This window comes from Podarcis gaigeae (genome assembly GCF_964106915.1).
Source record: "Podarcis gaigeae genome assembly, chromosome: 6".
Taxonomy (NCBI): domain Eukaryota; kingdom Metazoa; phylum Chordata; class Lepidosauria; order Squamata; family Lacertidae; genus Podarcis; species Podarcis gaigeae.
In genome coordinates this window covers 23,030,496-23,052,783 of record NC_139682.1, presented here as the reverse complement: position 1 = coordinate 23,052,783, position 22,288 = coordinate 23,030,496, and the positions used below count along the sequence as shown (strand labels likewise).

General features: G+C 43.8%; 3 protein-coding genes across 4 annotated transcripts in view; 2 read left to right on the top strand and 1 right to left on the bottom strand.

Annotated features, from left to right (window-relative positions):
* Window positions 1-22,288, top strand: part of SDC4 (syndecan 4) — a 236,189-nt gene that overhangs the window by 99,712 nt on the left and 114,189 nt on the right. The gene's annotated exons all lie outside the window — the stretch shown is intronic.
* Window positions 1-22,288, bottom strand: part of RBPJL (recombination signal binding protein for immunoglobulin kappa J region like) — a 94,040-nt gene that overhangs the window by 10,737 nt on the left and 61,015 nt on the right. Inside the window, exons 2-5 of one of the 2 annotated variants that reach the window (XM_083746272.1) lie at window positions 15,137-15,254; window positions 7,932-8,057; window positions 5,531-5,601; window positions 3,577-3,686 (exon numbers count right to left, since the gene is read on the bottom strand). In XM_083746272.1, coding sequence (XP_083602398.1) covers window positions 3,577-3,686; window positions 5,531-5,601; window positions 7,932-8,057; window positions 15,137-15,254 — 425 coding nt within the window. The remainder of the gene's footprint in view (window positions 1-3,576; window positions 3,687-5,530; window positions 5,602-7,931; window positions 8,058-15,136; window positions 15,255-22,288) is intronic. The other variant, XM_083746273.1, reaches the window with a different exon arrangement.
* MATN4 (matrilin 4) overlaps window positions 15,098-22,288 on the top strand; it is a 39,935-nt gene continuing 32,744 nt past the window's right edge. Inside the window, exon 1 of the mRNA XM_083746221.1 lies at window positions 15,098-15,222. The gene's annotated coding sequence lies outside the window, so the exon portion shown is untranslated. The remainder of the gene's footprint in view (window positions 15,223-22,288) is intronic.

Genomic DNA, 22,288 nt, shown 5'->3' with positions numbered 1-22,288 from the left:
TGCGCGCCTAAAGCATCTTCAGTGTACAGCAAAACGGTGTGAAGGGAGCGGTGTGCAAAAATGTAAGGTGCCAGGCATTGAAGTATACATGTTAAACTTTTGAAAATTCAATAAAAAAATTTTTAACAACAACAAAAAGTAAAGCCCTTTCTCTGTTAGCTCATGCGATTGATCAACTGAACTAAGCTGTTGGCATCTGCCGTGGTTTGCGTGGGAAGTGAATTGCCATCTCTTCCTCCTAGTGGGAGGCTCCTGTCCTAGGGCCCTGACATTTTGTAGGCTAGTCTCTATGTCATCTGACATATATGCCCTTGCGGCACATGCCAGCCTTCTAGCATGATGCTAGACTAGACTTCATCCAAGGGCAGTGTGCCTGTCCGGGGGAAGGCTTCCTGCAAGTTTCCGTTACAGGAACGCAAAAGACATTTGAGCAAACCAAAGGCCTTTTAGTCTCTCAAGCAATAGTCCCCTGAGGGATCATTCTCCTATCAAGACTTTACGATCCAAGATGGGTGTTGGCTCTTCCTGCTCAAGGCACTAGCTGATCCCCCTAGAGACTTAATTCCCCTACACCAAGCCCAGTATTTCATTCGCCTCTTGGCTGAGGCCATGTTTAAGATGTCACAATGCTTGTTTATCCAATGGCAAAGGAGTGGTAATGGGAAATCACTTGGTGTTCCAATAACACCACACGTTTATTTTTAGGAATTGACCCCATATCCTTTTAATCTGGTGGCTATATTTTGGTGGCTGGGCTCCAAAATGGCTCTACAGCTCATATAGAATCAGAACTGGGAAGGATAGTAAATGCGAGCACTGTGTCGAAATTTCACAACATTCAGATTTCATATTGGGTTGTGGCACTGCTTTTTCTTCCTAGCGATACGCAATGGTACGCAGTACCGCCACCTTTTTTGGGTGGTGGGGGACGAAGCAGGAGGGCTCTTGGACTCTGTCAGAGCATTCTGCCTCCTTCCCTAAGCTGGGCAAACACTTCCAGGGCTTGAGGGAAGGAGGCGTGAGCCTGTGTCCTGGCAGTCTGTAGGACCATATAACCCTGTGGCATGCATCATCTGTTCTGCAATGCCAATGATGGATTCTCTCCTAATGCAAACAGCAGCTTCAGAGGAGGGATTTTTATCAAAACCACAGAAGGGGATTTGCAGTTTTGAAAAGAAACAAGCTTGCTCCTGTCAAACTGGCAAAAATGTATAGAACAAGTGGTAATAAGTGCTGGAAGTGTAAAGAGAAAGAAGGTACATTTTACCATATGTGGTGGAATTGCAAAATAATTAAAAGTTATTGGGAAATGATATATGACGAACTGAAGAAGATGTTTAAAATAACCTTTGTTAAAAAACCAGAAGCTTTTCTGTTCGGTGTAATAGCACAGGAACTACCAAAAGAGCGGAAGAAGTTGTTTTTGTATGCTACAACGGCAGCTCGGATTCTACTAGCCCAGAAATGGAAGGATGACAAGATACCAACGAAAGAAGATAGGCAAGTCAAGCTTATAGAATATGCAGAAATGGCAAAACTGATGGAAAGAACCAGAGACAATGATAATGATAATGAAGAATTTAAAAAAGACTGGGAACCTTTTATGTTGTATTTACAGAAATACTGTAAAGATATGGACTCACTAGCAGGGTTTGATTAAACACAAGTAAGAAAATAAGATCAAAGGTTAAGTAAGGATAACATGGAATGAAATTGACTATAAGATGTAATCATGAAGGAAAATTTGATATAAAACTGATAAGAAAATAAGAGTATTAAGGTATAAGATTATAAAAATAAGGTAATAATTAAGCAGAAGTAGTAAATATTTAAAGAACCAGAAGGGGAAGTGGAGGGAACTCATGGGGGTGGGGGTGGTTCTTTTTCTTTTATATGACAAGTGTTATATTGTGTTGTTTGATTGAATATAAAACTGTAAAAATCCAATAAAATCTTTTTAAAAACCCCAAAAATACCAACAAAGTTTGCTTGTTCAGTGAGACTGCCAACAACCTGGCAGCATTAGGGAGGGAAAAAGAAGGTATTCAGGGGTATTATATTAGAGACCAGTGACTTTTGATGTCCCCTCTCCTTTCCATCCCAGCTCGTCATTATAACTTACAACTAAAAACTGGAGTTTGCCTATTTCCTCCTCCTCTCTTCCTGTTCATTTTCCTTTTCTGCTTTGCCTCTTAAAATTGTAAGCATCAGGGCAGGGAGTTGGGTGATGTGTTGTTTTTTTTAAAAAATAATAATCTGATCTGGGAGCCTTATCTGGCCGAGAAGTAGAATTTATAAAACACAAACAGACAGACAGACAACAAATAAATGGATTCTAATTGCCATTGCATGGTAGATGGAAAGGCCCAACTTCCAACTCACTGGCAGTCCCACATTGGCTGGGTTGTATGATTCTGATCCCTGCTAATCTATAGCTTTCATGCACATCGGCAATCATGATGACATAGTGCCAAGTTACACAAGTTATGGACCTTGCCTTTCTCCCTGTGCACAGTGGAACCCTGTGAATGGCTGTACACATAACACCACCTGCTGGTTTTGGATGACTGTACCTGAGTCCTTGGCTCAAACAATCCCCTTTGAGCTCCGTTTTCTTGCAAAATGTCACTGTTTATGAGGCTTCGACTTGTTTGAACTCTCACTACAACTCGAGCCATGCTCCACATCTTTTTCCTTGGCATGTCTCAAGGCTGCATTTGGATTGTTTTGCCACAGATCAGCTGATAAGGGACAATTTCTAATATGTACCGGTAATGGCTCTTGCAAGATGTAAAAGATTTCACTCTAAACTATAGTATTTAAAATACTGTAAAATACTGCAAAAGCAAACAGAGAAAAAGAATGGCATGTATGGGGCAGGGAAATAGGGCACAATCTAATGCAGACCTACTCAGAAGTAAGCTCAGAGTTCAAGGGGACTTATTCTCAGGTTAATTGTATAGGACGTCAGGCTTAAAGCCAAATAGATTTAAGCAAGTGTTTCTTGTGGGCTAAATTCAGTATAAACTGAAGTCTCCCATTGAAAACAATGAATTTGACTGGGCCATGCCTCAAATAACTGAAAAAATCAGGAAACAGCATCCCCCCTCTGCAAAAAAAGCAGCAGCAGTTTCAAAAAAGAATGAGCATAAATATGTTTGATGCAAGGCACAAATTGTTATATTTGAGATCCATCATCATCATTATTATTTTTAAGCGTGAGCTGAGTTTATTAACAATACATATCATAGCTGCTCTGAACAGATCCACCTTAGGAACATAGGGAGCTGCCTTATACGGAGTCAGACCTTTGATCTGTCTAGTTCAGATGGTCCATCTAGCTCAGATGTAGCTGAGATTTGTTCTAGCTCAGATCTAGCTGAAATGAGATGTAGAGCAGATGTAGATCAGATGTGGTCCATCTAGCTCAGGTGTGTTCAGACAAGGGGCTCTCCAGCGTTTCAGACAAGGCTCTCTTCCAGCCCTACCTAGAGATGTTGGAGATTGACCTGAGGCCTTCTGTGTGCAATGCAGATGTTCTACCACTAAGCCACTGAGCCTTAATTTGCTGCTTACCTTGGAATCTAGCTGCTCCTCAAAGTTTAGCTTCTGGGTCTCCACGTGGCTGCTGCTTGTGCCATCGAGTCCTATATAGCCACATACTTTGGAACTGAAGTCTGTTGGATCTTTGGCAGGAAAAAGAAAGGAAGTGAAGAGGAGATCTCATGATGACCTCTAGGAAGCAGCAACATACGCAGAGTACCTCACTAGCTACACCTGATATGCAAAGCCAACCCTGTCCACATGCTTGCTGATATTCTCAAAGAATTCTTTGTGGTCAGTTTTTATCTCTACCTAAAAAGAGGGTGTTGAAAAGAAATCATAGGAGCTCCTATGTTCCAGAATAGCAGGGCTTGTTCACACTGGAGTTTACTGTGTGCTTGCAGCTGTTTGTGTTCCCATTTAATTTGCACAGTGTTCAAGAAATTAACCTCAAACAGCACCAATCTCATTGCTTTCCCCCTTGTAAATTCGGGTTCGCCTGATATGGGAAAAATAGGACAAATTGGGGGAAATGGGGTTCCAAACTGCCCACGTGGGGTCGCAGATGCCCCCCCCCGTGCTTTTGAGTGAGTACCTCAATTGTCACTTTCTGCTCCTCCTCATTCTATGCTTTCATTTCTCTTCTGGTTGTGCACTAGCCTATTTCCAGTACGCATCTGGGCATAGGGATATATATATTCCTTTTGATCCCTCTGATTTGCACAAACCCAGAAAACTGCACAAGCACATTTACAATTGCTTGACTGGGTGCCTTTGCACACTTCTTGCCTGGGGATTTTTTAAAAAATTAACACCCCCCCGAAGATGCATATACAGCTATTTGTGTGCATGCCCTGTTCACACTTAACTGACATAACCAAATCAAGAATTAGAAAGCATTATAATTCTATTATTCGAATGCAAAAGAGAAAGCCTACAGGCAAGAAGAGGGAAGATTGAAGTTGCTTCACATATACAAATTACAAATACCTGCAGGTGTGGACTGCTCTGGTCTAATTTGAAGGAAGGGAAAGTGGATTAATAGGTAAATAATGCTCAAATGCAGACCCAGATCTCCCCTTTCAAAGCAATGCCGGTTTTTATGTTATCACCTTCCTCTGCCCCTTGATGTGTCAGCAAATCCTGAGGCTGTAAAACTCTCCCTGTGGTCTGGACACATTTCCTGCAGTTGGCAGCCCAGCCTGAAGCCCAACTGCTCCATATTTTGTGGTGTTTTTACAGGCTGATAGTCGGGTGGTGGTGGGCTTCTCTGTAGCCACTGCAGTCAATAATCTGTCAAGTCTACTAGGAAGCAGAGGCCAAGGTAAACTTTGACCTAAGTAGACACATGTCCTGTTGATTCCCCTCGGTGTCCTATGGCAAAGACTGATCAAAAGGAGCAGGGACACCCTTAGGCTAAGAAAGGAGGTATCAACAGGGACGCTGCATGGCTCCAGATGAAAAATATAGTTGCATGGCGTGAGAACATAGTGGTGGCTCAGTTGAGAATGGGTGGCATTCAGCATATAGTGCTTTTCAACATTCAAAGCGCCCCATGTGCATTATCTAGCTGCAATCTTTTCAAGAGCCCTGTGACTTGAGTAAATATTATTACACACACACACCCTATTGCAGATGGAAGTAACTGGGGCTGAGCTTGCCGAAGACATGTAGTGAGTTCAGGGCAGAGGTGAGATCCAAACTGGGCACCTACTGATTCTAAAGTAGGCACTTATTCATTCATTTGGGGGGGGGGAGGAGCTACATCAACAAAAAAGAGAACAACAATTTGCCTATGATGGTGACTTTTATGTATACAGTAGATGCAAACTTAGAAATAATTACTATCATTTCAATAGAACTACAGTGATATTTGGGGTTGGGCAGCCCAACTGCCCATCAAGGGACTCTGTCCCCCAAGTCCATTATCGCTCAGAGAAAGATTAACGGCAACAGCGGAGAAGACTTCAGATGACATATGCCATACCTTTCATGTCTTCCTTCTTCAACTTCCAGCCTGGTCCAGTCAGGTAAACGCAAGGCGGAGGGCAGAAAAACCTGAGAAGAAAAGAAAAAGTATTTTGTCAGTAGCGAAAATGATTACGCTAAGAACACTTCTCTGACAAGAGTTGTGGGTCCGTCCCCCCCTGGAGAATTGTTATACAAACTACATCACCATTATTTTATAAAAAGATACAACAAAGGCTTGTACAAGGCAACATGCAGAAAAAAATGGCGAGTGTGCTTTTTTTAAGCAACAAAATGGGGCAGGGGTGGGATAAGAACAAAACAAAAAAAAGCAAACAAAGAGGGCCATATGTTAATTCCTTTCCTAAGTACATCCACAAGGTTAGAAAATATGAAGGGGCTGTTTAAACAGGTAAACAGATAAAATCGTTAGTAGGATTGGAATATCACTTGCAGTTTAAGGGTGAATTCTGGACACAATGGAGATGTAAAAGATTTGGATCATCATAAAAGGTGCAGGAGGAAATTATTAATAATAGGACCCACAAAGGGGAGGAGGGAAGTCCGGGAGATTCCTTGGAGTCTTGTTTTTATGATTTATGTTTGATATAGCTCTAAAACGTTAATTTGAAAGACCAAATCAATAAACTAAATAAAATAAAATATGAAGGGGCACCTATAAATAAAACTTTTCAGAAATCTTTTTTTCTTATTACTTTATATAAGATTTAATACCAAGATAGCATTACTATGTATATTGTACAAGGATTTGTGTACAATATACACACAGAATTCCTATTATAACCTTCTGGATAACTAAATGATCACCACTATTAAAGAGCGATGGCATGGGAAAGTGACTAAGCTGTCATGGTTCAATCTGGGACACACATGTTTCGATTCCTGATGAGCCATAACATTCATAGGATAACCTTGGACAGGTCATTAATTTGTATATGGAATTGTTTTTAATTGTTTCCAACATACGGAATTGTTCTCATTGTTCATGTTTTTACCAAATTACTTTCCATAGTGCTGAACAGGCACAGGGGTCTCTTGTTATGATCTGGGCTCCAGACATGGAGTAGCCACATCTATCAGAGGCACAGCAAGCTCAACATGGCCCCCTACTGTGGAAGGTGGTGGTGATTATATGGAGGGGAAAGCTCTTGTTTCTTCACTTTTCCTTGAGCAGAGGGAAGACTTGTCCCTGTGACTGTCTCAGCCTGGAATGTGGAAGTTTCACAGGCTGGGAACAGAGTTTACATTCACAGCGAGATCCTTAGACCAACACAAATAAATTGAGGTCCAAAGGTTTGGAAACGTGTTTTCCTGTGTTTTATTTGGGTTTCCGCTGTCTTTAAACTCACGTGAATGGCTAGGATTCATGCTGCATTGGTAGTGCATAAAACTGTTGGTAATAAAACACACCAGAATGGGTGGTTTTATACTCTGATGCCATAATAGTATTTTTTGAGGATGTTCCTTACAGAACGGGGTCCCATCTGGCTCATTTAGACTTTAGCCTAACAAGTTTAGGGCCAGTTCTTTTGAAGGATAGCTGTGTTTCAGTTCATGTATTGTTACTGGAGGTGCAAATCAGGGAGTTTTGCATTAAAATTCAAAACTAATTAATAATAGCAATAATAGCAATAATTTATAATAATGATGGTTTATTTCTTGTACCCCACCTACCTAACTGGGTTACCCCAGCCACTCTGGGTGGTTTCCAACAAAATATAAAGGAACAAAACAAAACAAAACATCAAGCATTAAAAGGTTCCTGAAACAGGGCTGCCTGAATGAAAGGTCATATAAAACAAAAATTTATCCTCCATTGCTAGTGGAAACAATTCAGGTTTCAACAACACAGTGTAATCAGTGTTAAGCAAGAACGAGAATGGGGGAATCTACCGCAAAAGTTATATGTTGGCAACACGAGTGAATTCTGGCTCTATGCATTTCCTGGAAATGGTGATTCCACCAAAGAATCCTGTGAACTATAGTTTGTTATAGGTGATGGGAATTGTAGCTCCATGAGGAGGTAAACTACCACTTTCCTTATATCAGTGGTGGCCAGACTTGGCCCTCCAGCTATTTTTGGACTACAACTCCCATCATCCCTGGCTAACAGGACTGGTAGTCAGGGATGATGGGAACTGTAGTCCCAAAACATCTGGAGGGCCAAGTTTGGCCACCGCTGCCTTATATGTTATAGTGTGGATGTGACCTAAGAAAGGGAATTGAATACCTTAGAAGCAGAGCTGGGTGTGCTTGAAAAACTACTGGAACACCATGAGACCCACAATTCATTTCACGTAGAGCACATACGCACACACATGCCACCTGTTTAGTCTCTCTACTGTGGAAAGCCCCATTAAAATTCTGATTTTAACAGGAAGTTCAAGCTGATTTCCTACCTCTTTTCACTGCCATACGATTTCTGAGCAACTTTTGCATGGACTATCAGCACAGTCCGGTCAGATGGGAGCTGAAGGTACCTGCGCACTCCATTTCGGAGAGGGTCAGCTCGCTCTGGATTGGATCTACATTGGAGGCAGCAGAGTAGAACCACAGGTATAAGTAGAGGGAGCTCAGGTGTATCATTGAAAAGCCAGAACACATGATCAGCAGCCTCATTTATCACATTGATTACTGGATTCCTCCACTGGCCTGTGATATTGTGCCATTCAGCAACACACCTGTCTCTCTTTCTCTAGGTATACTTCCATAGTGTGAAATAACAAGGTGGTATACCACAATAATTTCTTATAGTGTCTAACGGCCCAGGAGAAATTATTTCTTTGATTCAGCCCTTAAATTCCAGACGTGGTTATATAAACCTCCTATTGCATGTTGAATAACATATCTTGGCAAAAATAGAAGAATAATAGCTGAATTGTACTCTATTAAATGAGAATCCCTTTAAGATGGCTCATCTACCAAGGATGTGCTTTGGTTAAGGAAACATAAATCCAACAGGAAAGAACACTGTTCTTTGCAACATCCAACAATGTTATTAAGCCACCCAAAGGCTTCAGCCAACTGGCTTGTTATCTCCTCTTATTGTTTTGCTCAGTCCCCTGTCTCCTCTGCCCTTTGCCCAGGTTCCAGGTTCCTTGTCTGTTTTCTACTCCCTTTCTCAGCCATCTTTTCCTCTGGGATTCCTTCTCCTTAACTGTCCTATCTCCTGTGACTACTTCCACTCCTCTAACTTCCTCATAAACCACTTCTGTCCTTTGGGCCAGTGTGAGGTTTTATCCCAAGCAAAGCTGACAATGATGCTTGCCCTCACATAAACTGGACTGACAACAGGCTGACAATTCTCTACTCCTTGAAGCTGAAACCTTTCAAATCCTGGACAATCCATACCAGGAGACTTACTGCAAAAGAACAAGATACCTTCCAAGAAAATGCCACTTCTGCAAAACTGTTGCCTTTGCCCAGGTATGGCATTTTAAAACTGACAACCGTTGTGTGGTGTGTTGGGTATATTTGAGGGTAGCAGATTATGTAGAAGCTCAACATTGATCACATTTCTGCTGATATATATAGGAACTGGGACGCCTGGTGGTGGAAAAACACTTCATGTTGCAGATCGCTCTGGTACAGAGCTATAAGCACGGAAGTTTCTTTTGCCTGTCTGTTTTATGCATGTGTGTTCATTGATGGAAGGAGGGAAAAGAAAGCCTGTAACAAGACTGCAATCCTGTATATGCTTACCTGGGATAAATCCTTGCTGGACACAATGGGACTTGGTTCCAAGTACTCATAAGCATGCACTTTGATCTGATAGAGCTTAGGATCCTAAACGGCCAGCAGCTGGGTAATTATGCAAGGACGCAGAAATTGACTGAATTCTTTTTGGTATGTTTTGCAAATTACCCAGCATCTCAGCTCCTGTAATGACAGCTTTGATCCTAGCTCTATCTCTTTGCTGCATTCCTAGAACTCTGTGGCACCTGAATAGAATTCAGAAACAGCCTATGCTTTATGAAAACAAAGCGTCTTAGAGTTGAGCGAATGAAAAGAGAAGACTCCCCAGAAAAGACCCTGATGTTGGGAAAGATTGAGGGCACAAGGGGAAGGGGACAACAGAGGATGAGATGGTTGGACAGTGTTCTCGAAGCTACCAGCATGAGTTTGACCAAACTGCGGGAGGCAGTGGAAGACAGGAGTGCCTAGCGTGCTCTGGTCCATGGGGTCACGAAGAGTCGGACACGACTAAATGACTAAACAACAACAATTGTGGAATAGGTTTTGGTGTACAAGTGTGGCATAAAGTGTTATTAGAATAACAAAGATGACACACACACACACACAGCGAGAGCTCTGTGTGTGTACATTGTAAACAGTAAGGTTAGAGGGAAATGAAATGTAAAAGCTACAAACTGACAATTACATCAATGCTTAAATCAGGGATGGTGAAACTGGCCCTCCAGATGTTGTTAAACTCCAATTCCCATCAGCTCCCATCAGGAATGGTGGGAACTGTAGTTCACCTACATCTGGAGGGCCTCAGGTTCCTTATCCCTGGCTTAAAGGTCTGTAAAATAACCACAGCGAAAGCAGTGTTGATTATATGTCAGGGATAAGGAAGGCTGTATTAGTGGAAGAGCCATAGCTCATTGGTAGAGCATCTGCTTTGCATGCAGAATGTCCCAGGTTCAATCCCCGGCATCTCCAAGTAGGGCTGGGAAAAATTCATGCTTGAAAGCTTTGAGAGTCACTGGCAGCTTATGCAAGCAATACAAGGCTAGATGGACCATGGGTCTGACTCAGTAGAAGGAAGCTTCCTATATTCCTTGTGCTTCTGTCACACCACCTTTGCCTCACTGTAAAACTCTTGTCTCTTTCTGCTTTGTTTCACCTTGTGAAATGCAGTTTGGAAGCCCAGTCCCTTGGCATGCTCAACCCAGTGGACCACATCTACCCTGTTCTTACACCACAACAGTCTATTGTTCTTAAAATTTTTGTTGGCTGAATTATTTCCATGTTCCATCTTCAGATTTCAAATCTACTGGAGACCACCCAACATCCATCATCTGGTTTAAATTTACATTCGTCAAAGTCCATGGGCAATGGCTTTCTAGCACATGGTATATGTTTAGGATTACAGGGAATTATTCGTTCCTTCTGACATTGATAATAGTGAATCCATACAAGGCTTTGAGTATTGTTTCATTTTATTACTTGGTCATGTCTGCACCAATGTGTTGTGCTGTTAGCTGGGATGGAGCTTTAATGTCTCTAAAGCACTTCTCTTCCAGTGCTTGAGCTCTCATCCAGGATTCAGATGGCTCTGCAAAGCAGTGCTGGGAAATATAATGTTATGAGTTTGGAGGAGTGGGCTGCATGTAGAGACCCTTCTAACCCCTGGATCCAGCAAGTGCTAAAATGTAAGTCAGGCTAGCTTCCTGATGAGGCGATTGTTTTTCAGCCATGAATATTCCATGATGTCACAGAATCTTGGCCAGTGGCTACATGGGGTCCAGAACCATTTGGCCCTTTTCATGGATCTAAAATTCACATGATGTTATGCAATATTTATCTATACATCTATCGATCAAGCTGGTGACCTATTTATTAATTCATAATGTAACTTAATGTGGAACTGCCACTTTTGATCAAAATGCACAGCTCCACCATTTTTCTTCCCTATGGTCCCATGTGAATGGTATGCCAACTGATAATTAACACACAAGTGGGGATTTCTGCAGCTGCAAGCCATTATCACTATCAGTATTAAAGGGTATTCACAAACAGCTAATTTTAATTATAGAACTGTAGAGATGGAAGATATCTCAAAAGGTTCTCTAGTCTAACCCTCTGCCATTGCAGGGAAGCTGCTGCTATAAGAACCCTGATAGCTGGCCATCCAGTCTCTGCTTAAAAACATCTAATGAAAGAGAATCTGCCACTTCCCAAGGCAGTCCATGTTTACTTCAAATCTCTTATCTTATAAGTTGAACCTATTGGTCCAGGGCCTGCCCCCTAGAGCACCAGAGAACAACTTTATCCATCATCTATGTGCCAGTCCTTCAAATATTTGAAAGGGGCTATTGTATCACCTCTTTATCATCTCTTCTATCTTCGTTGCTCTCCTTTGAACCTCTTCGTTTGTCGATATCCTTCCTAAACTGCAGGGCCCAGAACTGTACATGATACCTCCAGGTGAGGCCTGGTCATATCAGAATCAGGTTGTACCAAGGCCAAGAGACAACTTCCTTAGAGCAGATACTCTTCTTATCTCCTAGTAGTTTATTTGACATCTGAAAGTATGTTTTTACTCACTTGGCTAAGCTCTGGGTCCCCCCTACCCCCCAGTCCAGCTCTGTACCAAACAGAAAGAATGTTTCCAAACACATACCAACAGTGGAATAAAGGAGAAAAACAAAACCCCTCCCTGGCTATTGATGACTGCGGATAAAAAGCCTCAGAACTTGTGAATAATTTTTCAATTACGTAAAGTCAGAATTTGATGGACATGTTTCATGATTGATATTTCTACCTGAACACAGCTGTCCTTACCACCCTCTTCTGGACAGGCAGCAACATGAAGCGCTCAAGACAAATTAAATGGAGGCATGATTGCTGTCCTGCCAAGGAAATTCCATGCAATTAAACACATCACTAACATAAAAAGCAATGAAATGCTATTAATGTCCAGTTCATGTGCTGGCCAGTCAAGCACTCTCAGGACAGTACAAGTCTAATCTGTGCCAAGATTCTTGTTTACATTTGTAGGAGTCACATGCACCTCAGCAGGTCTGATTTCCTTCACACGTCTACACTCGATTACTCCTGTTTACCCCAATTTAAGTGATGAAGCTTAAAGCCACCCAGAGCCAAATGTGGGTCATACATTCTTTGCACAGAAGGTGTACTAGAAGGTCCTAAATCTTTAAAAGGCCAATACAGATTGGATAGCTTAATGCCTGATCACATCATATGCAGGCACCCCCAATCTTTATTAGGAGCTGCAATGTTGACAACACTCATTGACTCTTTGAGAGCCAGTGTGGTGTAGTGGTTAAGAGCGGTAGACTCGTAATCTGGTGAACCGGGTTCGTGTCTTCGCTCCTCCACATGCAGTTGCTGGGTGACCTTGGGCCAGTCACACTTCTTTGAAGTCTCTCAGCCCCACTCACCTCACAGAGTGTTTGTTGTGGGGAAGGAAGGGAAAGGAGATTGTGAGCCGCTTTGAGGCTCCTTCAGGTAGTGATAAAGCGGGATATAAATCCAAACTCTTCTTCTTCTTCTTTCCAACATCAGCCAGGACCTGGGCAAATAACTCTTTAGCCTCTTGTCCTATTTTAACTGCTGAGCTGCTTTAATGGGGCTGTTTTACGGTAGATTTAATAATGGGTGTTTATATTTTAATGTTTAGATGGGATCATTTTATTGTGTATGGTGTAACTGTTCTTAAAACATTTTAAAAATTGGTTTCAGATAAATATGAAAACAAGAACCATTTGATACTTACTTATCCAGCAGCACATCTAATGCTGTTTGTTCTGTCCATTGACTTTAGACTTTAGGCTTACACATTCAACCTTCAAACACATTACTTAACGTCATCTATTCATGCAGAAGACTGAGCAGTTGGTTATAACAAGATCTTGATTCTGGTCAATAATATAGTTAAAGAGAGGGGTCCACGTTTCTTGAAAGGTATCTCTTTTTGCTTTGTCTTTAATTGCTCTCCTGTGTCTGGTGAGATGCTGAGACATTGTTGTATCCCAGATATTATTTTCCCATATATTCAGGAGTATTTCAGCGTGCAATATTAATTATTCTGTATTTTAACAATGCTGTGCAACTGTAAACCACTTAGAAACCATATTGGTATCAAGTGGAATATAAATCCACACATAACAACAACAATAAGGATATTAACAACAGAGACTATGGTGGTGTGAGGGTTGAATTTAGGGGCAGGCAGTCCAGGTGTTTGTCATGCTGTTATGTTGAGGGAACACAGATTTTAAAAAAATCTGTGGGGAAATGTAGAATGTCAGTGCCCTTTCAACAAACTTCCTGCGTCAGAGTGATGACAATGAGATCCATGTATGCCCATTTAAGATATTCTATGACAGGGATAGGTCCCATGTTCAAACTATCCATCAAATTTGCAAAAAGGGTGTGTGTAGGATGAAAGAAGTATCTGGTGATGGGAGCTAGGATAGTGATGCCTGCTTTAAGCCTTTCCCAACCTGGTGCCCTCTACTTCTGTCAGCACATCCCAATGGTGAACAATGATGGGAGCTAGAAATCTGGAGGACATGTGGTTGGGCAGAGCAGAAACCAGAGATAACCAACACCGCACCCTCTGGTTGTTATTAGATGCCAGCTCCCCTTCAGCCCCAGACAACCAAACTACTGCCCAATGGGAATGGCAGTTGTAGTCCACCTTATCTAGAGGGCTGCAGGTTGACTGCCCCAGGCAGAGAACATGTGTGAATACAGTGGTACCTCGGGTTACATATGCTTCAGGTTACATACATTTCAGGTTACAACTCTGCTAATCCAGAAATATTACCTTGGGTTAAGAACTTTGCTTCAGGATGGGAACAGAAATCATGCTCTGGCGGTGTGGCGGCAGCAGGAGGCTCCGTTAGCTAAAGTGGTGCTTTAGGTTAAAACAGTTTCAGGTTAAGAACGGACCTCCGGAAAGAATTAAGTACTTAACCCGAGGTACCACTGTACATGCATTTCCCTTTACATGCCATACTTGTAAATGTGTTTCTGAGAGGGGTTGGGGGTTACTGTTTTCTTTTTTTACTTTTCTTATGTATTTTGTGTTTTTATCTTGTGTTTATATGCTGGGTACAGCATGCAGATTTGTAATAAACAATAATAATTATAAATTCCTGTTCCTTTGAATGATCTTCAAATATCTAAAGGGCTGTCACTTGGAAGATGGAGCATGCTTGTTTCCCCCTGCTCTGGAGGGTAAGACTCAAACCACTGTCTTTAAGCTACAGGAAAGGAGATTTCAATTAAACACCAGGAAGAACTTTCTGACAGTTAAGAGCCTTTGGGCAGGGGAACTAACCAACTCCATGGGAAGGTGATCGACTCTCCTTCCTCGGAGGTTTCCAAGCAGAGGTTGGATGGCCATTTGCCATGCATGCTTTAGCTGAGATTCCTCCGTCGCAGGGGGTTGGACTAGATGATCCCTGAGGATCCCTTCCAGCTCTACGATTCTATGAACTGCCAGCCTTGACTGGACCAGCCTCTTCCTTGGAGACTCGGGCTCCTGTCTCTCCCGCCTTCCTTGACCTTGCGAGACAGCCTCGGGGACACACGCCCACCCCCACCCCGAAGATCTTCGTGGGAGAGGGCGGGATAAGACGGCGCCACCCTGCGCGTTGCCAGGCGGCGGGGGCGTGGGTGGGGCCGGCCCCGCGCAGCCCCGCCACTCGCCATGGGGCTGCAGCCCCACTCTCTGCAGCCTCCAGGGGGAGGGCTCGGCCCCCAGCCGCTCCCCACGCCGCCCCGGTTAAATGCGGCGCCTGCCGCTCTGCCTCCTCTCAGTCCCGAGCCAGCGGCCAGAGCGCAACCGGCACCGCCAAGCAGCGGCCTCCCTTCTCTGCGCCTCACCCCGCCCCGCCGCCTTTACCTGCCCCAGGACCAGGGAGGCGTCGTCCGGCTGCCGCTCTCCTCGGCGTCGCGTGGCTGCCCCTCTTCGCCTTCCAGACGGCCGAGGTGAGTGAGGGGCTCCGGGGAGAGCCGGACACCTGAGGGCGAGAGAGCGCGGGGCTGAGGGACCGCGTGGCACCAGGATTCATGACCTCCCCCCTCCCCATGGGCAAGGGGGCAGGCTGGGTGCCACGCTGATAACGGGGCGCAGGGGGGAGGGCGGTGAGGAGGCGAGCCCCCTCAATCCTGAAAGTTTTTTCTTCCTCGTCCCCCGAAAAACTGTTTTCCCGCCACTCCCCTGGCAAAAGGCAAATCCAAGCTGAGCATCTCCTCTTCTTGTTGAATATAGCAATAGGTAAAGGTAAAGGACCCCTGGGCGGTTAAGTCCAGTCAAAGGCGACTGTGGGGTGCGGCGCTCATCTCGCTTTTCAGGCCAGAGTTTGTCTTCAGACAGCTTTCTGGGCCATGCGGCCAGCATGACTAAACCGCTTCTGGCGCAACAGAAATCCCGTTTACATTTCCGCCGCAGCGGTACCTATTTATCTACTTGCACCGGTGTGCTTTCAAACTGCTAGGTTGGCAGAAGCTGGGTTCAAACCCCCAACCTTCTGATCAAGTGCAGCTGGAAGACTGGAGGGGGTGGGGAGATACGTGTGCGTGCCAAAGTGGGGGTCCAGAAGCCATGCAGGGTTTCCACGTATTATTTATTAATTGTATTTCTATGCCACCATTTCTTCCAAGGAGCTCAAGGTGGTGCACATGGTTCTTCTCCCTATTTTATCCTCATAACAACCCTGTGAGGTAGGTTAGGCTGAGAGATGGTGACTGGCCCAAGGTCATGTGAATGCGTAGGAAGAGGGGTGTGTGTCAGACAGACAGACAGAGAAGTTTTTGGAAAGAACACGAGGGATCGTCACTCTCTCTACCCCAGGCATTCTACTTTTCCTTGACTTAAATACCATAATGGGGTATAGATAAACACCCAAGCCTTTTAAACCTCCATAAAAAGAGATTGCACACCTTTTCTGAGCAGGTCTTTCCCTCCTTATCCAATTCCTTGCAGCTTCATCCTAGTTGCTCCTCAGATTTTTTTGTTTATCTTTTGGGGAAATTTCTGCTCCTCTGTTCATAAAATCTATCCCATCTTCTTGGGTAGAAGATCAGAATTGCAGAGTTCTTGTAATGAGTCCCTGCCTTTCATATCCTTTTATAAATAATAATAATAGCAGCATGTGTGTCAGGGGGTGAAGTATGGTTTTTGTTTGTTATAGTGGCATTCCTTTTCATGTTTTTATATTGTAAACTGCCCTGTGATCGTTGGATGAAGGGCGGTACAGAAATTCAATTCAATAAATATTTATAATACCCAGGAATCTGTAGCTCCATTCTGAGTTTTTGTATAGGGCAATGTTTGCCAGGAAACGGATGGCAGTATTGGGATAGAAGAGCCTATGCCCTCTTATTATGCCATCCTCTCACTCCCTGTTCTCACCTATCTATGAATTCATGTGAGACTGTTAATCTTAGGATCGTGGGTTTGAGTGGCATTGGGCAAAATATTCCTGCATTGCAGGGGGTTGGACTAGATGACCCTTGTGGTCCCTTCCACTGCTATGCTATGATCTGCTCAGAGGAGCAAGCCTAGAGCCAGGTAAGCTGCTCACTGCTATGAATAAGAATGGGGTCACTTGGCTGGTCCATCTAGCCTAGTATGCTGCCAATAAATAAAGCTCCCATTGACCACTCCTGTTCCTCACACACAACCAGGGGATTGGTTCCTAAGAACTGTGGCTCCTTACAGAGCACAGACTTCCCTTCACTTCTTCTAAGCTCCCTCTGGCCTTGGACATTTCAGATCTTCAATCAACATCCCACAGGTTGTTGGGGGTAGATTTGGAAATGCAGGTGCTTGGCTCAGGGATGCTTCATGCATGGTGATTTTCTTGCACAGGTATGACACCTGAATAGGAAATGTGTGCCCCATTACATGCCATGAATACACACACGCCTTCTGTAAAATACATAAATGCATACCTGTGCATTGCACACGGTGGTGCACATGCAATGTACAATCTTTCCCACAGAAATGGTAACTGTATAAAAATGAATTAAGATTTTTGAGCCACCTTCGTTTTCTCCAGCCATTTTTCCTGTTGCAATCTGGAAAGTTTTCCTTATCACCCCAGGCCCAGTGGTGCTGGTGAGGAATTTCCTAACATCTCCTTGTTGGAGTTTAAGTAAGAAATGGTACCTACTTCTTAGTATGGTCCTGATTATCTAGAGCTGCTTACAGTAGTGGTTAGCAATCTGCTCTTAATCTCAAAGGTAACTGAACTTGTCTGGGACCTTGAATGCTTTTTGCAGCTGTTAACTCCATAGCGTTGCCCCACACATGACTGTTAAGACTGATACATGCTTCACTGCAGTGCTCTGAGCATGACAAGATCTGTCCAAGGCTATCATGTCTTCTTCCATGCCTGACTGTTTAGCTTTTACATCTGCTATGCATTGGCTGAAATTGTACCTGCAATCAAGGTGCACTGCATGTGGTAGACAAGTTTGCACAGGCAGTCACTTGCTGCCTAGGTATGTGAGCAGGCGAAATCAGTTCAGCAGCTGTGAGTAGGGGGTTGTTTGCTGTATCCAGCTCATATGTCACCGCAGTTTCTTGTTCTTATGTGTAACATTGTGACCAAAGCAGTTGTCGGTAGGGAACTGTGTGCCCTACACTATTTATTTCCTCTGTAGCAGATACAGAGGGATATTTAGCTGTGGAATCAGCCAAGAATGACTAGGGCTGCAATCTAATGCACACTTGACCTCTGAGAAGACATGTATAGGATTGTGTAGTATGGCTCTTGCCCTGTTACACAAAACATGCCAGTTCATAATGTGGGGTTTAACTAATCAATTATTGCAGCAACCCAAACCCAGGGTAAGTTAATTGTGTTTTAGACCCATTGGAATTGATGGGACAGAACTTTTACAATTGCAGATTAGTTTATTGCAATGGGATTTAAGCACAACTAACCTCTGGATTTGGGCCAATAAGTCTGCATACATTTGCATATGTATAAACAGTTCTGAAAATGGGGTACTCAGTTGCGTTCTGTTGTATGGGGGGGGGGACAAAAGGTTGTATCTTCTAATATACCTACCTAGGCGATACCTAGCAGCTGTGATTTTTGTATGTACTTATATTTAAAATTGTATTATTCCTGTTAATAGGCTCACCATCGTAAAAAATTCTTATTAATAATCAATCAATCAATCAATCAATCAAGTAATGGAGTGTTGCTATTTACACTTGAACACAGTGGGATTTCCTTACAAGTCAGTGTGCAGTGTCCAAGACTATAAATGTTGCAGACCTGAAACATTTTGACGAGGTTAGGACCTATAAAAGAATTCTCTGTAATTGGGCAAACTTGTTCCAGGAAGTAAACCGTTGCATGTATAATGGCAGCACAGAAAGAGCTCCTATGTAAGAGGCAGAAGCATGTTCTATAGGGGCCTTGCTTACCAGAAAAAGTCTAGTGGTTTTAGTGCTGAGAAGGCAGACAGGAAAGGCATGGCTCCATATTGCTGGAGTCAATGGGACTTTTGTCCCATAAACCCGGTGGTTAAAAGCAGCACAATAAATTATCCTTCGAAAAACCTTGCCGGCATCTCACACTGGAATCGCCAAACCTCCAAGAATGAAATCTTGTAAAAGCCAGGGGAATAGGCTGCCTTGAGGATGGTGTTTAGGACCTGGCAGCAAAGAAAACTTTTCTGAAGCGAATCTTTATGGTTCGCTTGCAGAGCTCAGCTTTGGTATTTGCCTCTCAGAGGGTGGCTCTGTACAGTAAGTGGATTTGCTTCGGAGATGGAATTGGCCCCGCATGAAATATGAATTCCTGTCTGGAATGCGGGCAGGAGAGTTTGGTGTTTCATTCCCCTCCCCCCCAAAAAGTAAAATGACACTATCTACCTAAACTAATAGGCTTTTACTGAAGCCATCTGGAAGAACTGTTGTTCAAATCTTTAAAACCAAAAAAAAAAGGAAGAAAAAAGAAATATATCTTTCCCTCCTTTAAAAATTTATTATTATTTCATCAGACGCCATTTGGTGAGAGAGTCTTTTCTTTTCTTTTGGATTCCTTTTTCACCAGACAATGGTATTTCTTTAAAATAGAATTCTGTGTGAATTTGTCCTTTGGTTGTTCAGAACTCAATACGTCTCCTGAGGTTTCCTGCAAGGCTTCTCAAGCAGAGCTTAAAACATTCCTCAGTGTCTCCAACAGGGGCCCTTTGCTAAAATTTCCTAGGTATGCATCTAACCTCATTTTGAGAGGTGGGAGGGGGGATTGCTCTGCTCTCAAGTGTGTGGCTGCAACATCTGAAGAAAGTAGCTGGCATAGATGAGTTATAGTCTGCCGCTGCTGGGAGAACAAATAAGAGATACTTGATCTGCTAAGTGCTTATTCTGGAGTGCTCTGATTTAGGGTGAGTTAATGGTGCAAAGCTTATGTATATTGACTTGGGAATAAGTCTCATCATATTTGGTGGTTCTTACTCCCAGGCAAAGGGACGCGGGTGGCGCTCTGGGTTAAACCACAGAGCCTAGGACTTGCCGATCAGAAGGTCGGCGGTTCGAATCCACGCAACGGGGTGAGCTCCCGTTGCTCGGTCCCTGCTCCTGTCAACCTAGCAGTTCGAAAGCACGTCAAAGTGCAAGTAGATAAATAGGTACCGCTCCGGAAGGATGGTAAATGGCGTTTCCGTGCGCTGCTCTGGTTTGCCAGAAGTGGCTTAGTCATGCTGGCCACATGACCTGGAAGCTGTATGCCGGCTCCCTCGGCCATTAAAGCGAGATGAGCACCGCAACCCCAGAGTCGGTCACGACTGGACCTAATGGTCAGGGGCCCCTTTACCTTTACTCCCACGTAAGTGCACATAGAATAGCAGTCTCAGGCTTCTGTTCCATCTTTTAAATGCCAATGGCACAGTCTGGCTTGGAATAAGACAACTTCCTATGTCCCTCTTGTTTGCCTCTGTCCCACTGCTGGCATTCCAAGACCTATTGCAAAAGTGGGTGGCATATGCCCATCTCCAACTTCCATCTAGACAAGCAAAACTGGATGACCAGTTTTCAAGCACACGTTGCAGTTAGGCAAAAGCACTCGAAGTGGGTGCAGAACAAGGCTGGGAAATGGGGAGCTGTCTTATACTGAGTCCGACCAGTGATAGCAATCCCCCAGGCACGGTTTGCAACTGGGACAGGTACAATTGCAACCATATGGAGATCTCTGGATGCCAGGTTGGCAACTGACATCTCTACCTGGCTGGCCCCTCCAGCTTTCTTAAGCAGGTAAGAAGAAGAGCTTAGTCACTGCATTTATACTCCATCTTTTCCTTCAAGGAGTACATGGTTTACACCCCCAACCCACCCAAGTTAATCCCTACAGCAACCCTGTTAGGTAGGTTAAGAGACTGTGACTGGCCCAAGGTCACCTACTGAGCTTCATGACGGATGGAGAATTGGACCATCATCTCCCAGGTCCTAGTCCAACACTCTAGCCCAGGCATAGGCAAACTCAACCCTCCAGATGTTTTGGGACTACAACTCCCATCATCCCTACCTAACAGGACCAGTGGTCAGGGATGATGGGAGTTGTAGTCCCAAAACATCTGGAGGGCCGAGTTTGCCTATGCTTGCTGTAGCCACTATACCACACTGGTTTCCTAGAGTGCTTCTGCTGTATAAATTAACTAAGCAACTAAATATGGGGAAAGCAAACTATCACTTGGAGAAGGATCTGAAATAGTTTACTTGAAGCTTGAATGTGTTTTATTCTGGTTTGTTTTATTTGATGTTTTAATGTGTTGTAAACCGCTTTGAGATTTTCTTATTTAAAATATAAAATGGTAAGGAAATGATGATGATGATGATACAGTGGAACCTCGGGTTCCGAACTTGATCCGTGTAGGAGGCACATTCGCAACCCGCAGTGTTCGCAATCCACAGCGCCGTGTCTGCGCACGCACGGGTCTCACGATTCGGTGCTTCTGCGCATGCACAAAGCGTGATTTAGCACTTCTGCGCATGCGCGAGCACCGAAACCCAGAAGTAACCCGTTCTGGTATTTCCGGGATCAGTGCGGTACGCAACCCGAAATCACGTAACCTGCAGCACCTGTAACCTGTGGTACCACTGTAACAGTAATAATAAATTTCAGTGCAAAGAAAAGATGCTTAGACATTCTGTTGTGGTGACTGTAACCACGGTTTAAGGTTCCATTTGGTGATTAGCTCATATATCTAAGCTTCTAACACTGAGTGAGACTACAAGTCAGCCTAGCTCAGTTTTGTTTGCACTGGCTGGCAGCGGCTCTCCAGGGTTTTTAGACAAGGGTCTCTTTCAGCCCTGCCTGGAGATGATGGGAATTGAACCTGGAGGCTCCTGCATGTAAAGCTGGATGCTGTACCACTGAGCTACAGCTCTGCTGCGAAGAAACAGTTGTTCCTAAGTGGTTTACTGTACAAATATACCATACCCAAAATAAGAATGTGCCTTGTTTCCACAAGCCATAGTTGAGATTGACCACAGTTTGTTTGTTTAAAAAGCATTCATATATTGCTCAATATTTCAAAAATCTCATGGATCAGGCGTTAAAACTTCCCTGTAGCTAATTAAAATGAATGGAAGCTTCCAATCTCCTTGTGGTTGTACAGGAAGAGTGGAGTAGGGATGCAGGTGGGAATCATGCAAGCGTAAGGCAGGTTTCTGCCTCTGGGTCTGCTTTACATCTCTGCTCTAGAACCCCTGGTGTTTTGTGTTGCAGAGGATTATGTAGGCATATTCTGGCAAGGGCATACTCTTAGGAGAGGCACTTGCAAAGCTTGGTGGTTCTCACTGACATAATTTACCCATAATGCTAAACGTTCTGATTAACTGAGAGATTGCCTGTGGCAGCTTTGCTCCTATTCCTCTGATCTTGTTGCTGCCACACTGCTGTGAGCTAAACCATGATTTGGATTAGCATTGTGTCTGAATTCAAACTCGTGCTTTGTCTTCCCTAGACAAACCGTGAGATGAAAACCAAGAACAGACCTTGGTTACAGGTCATGATTTATCTGGAGAAAGGCA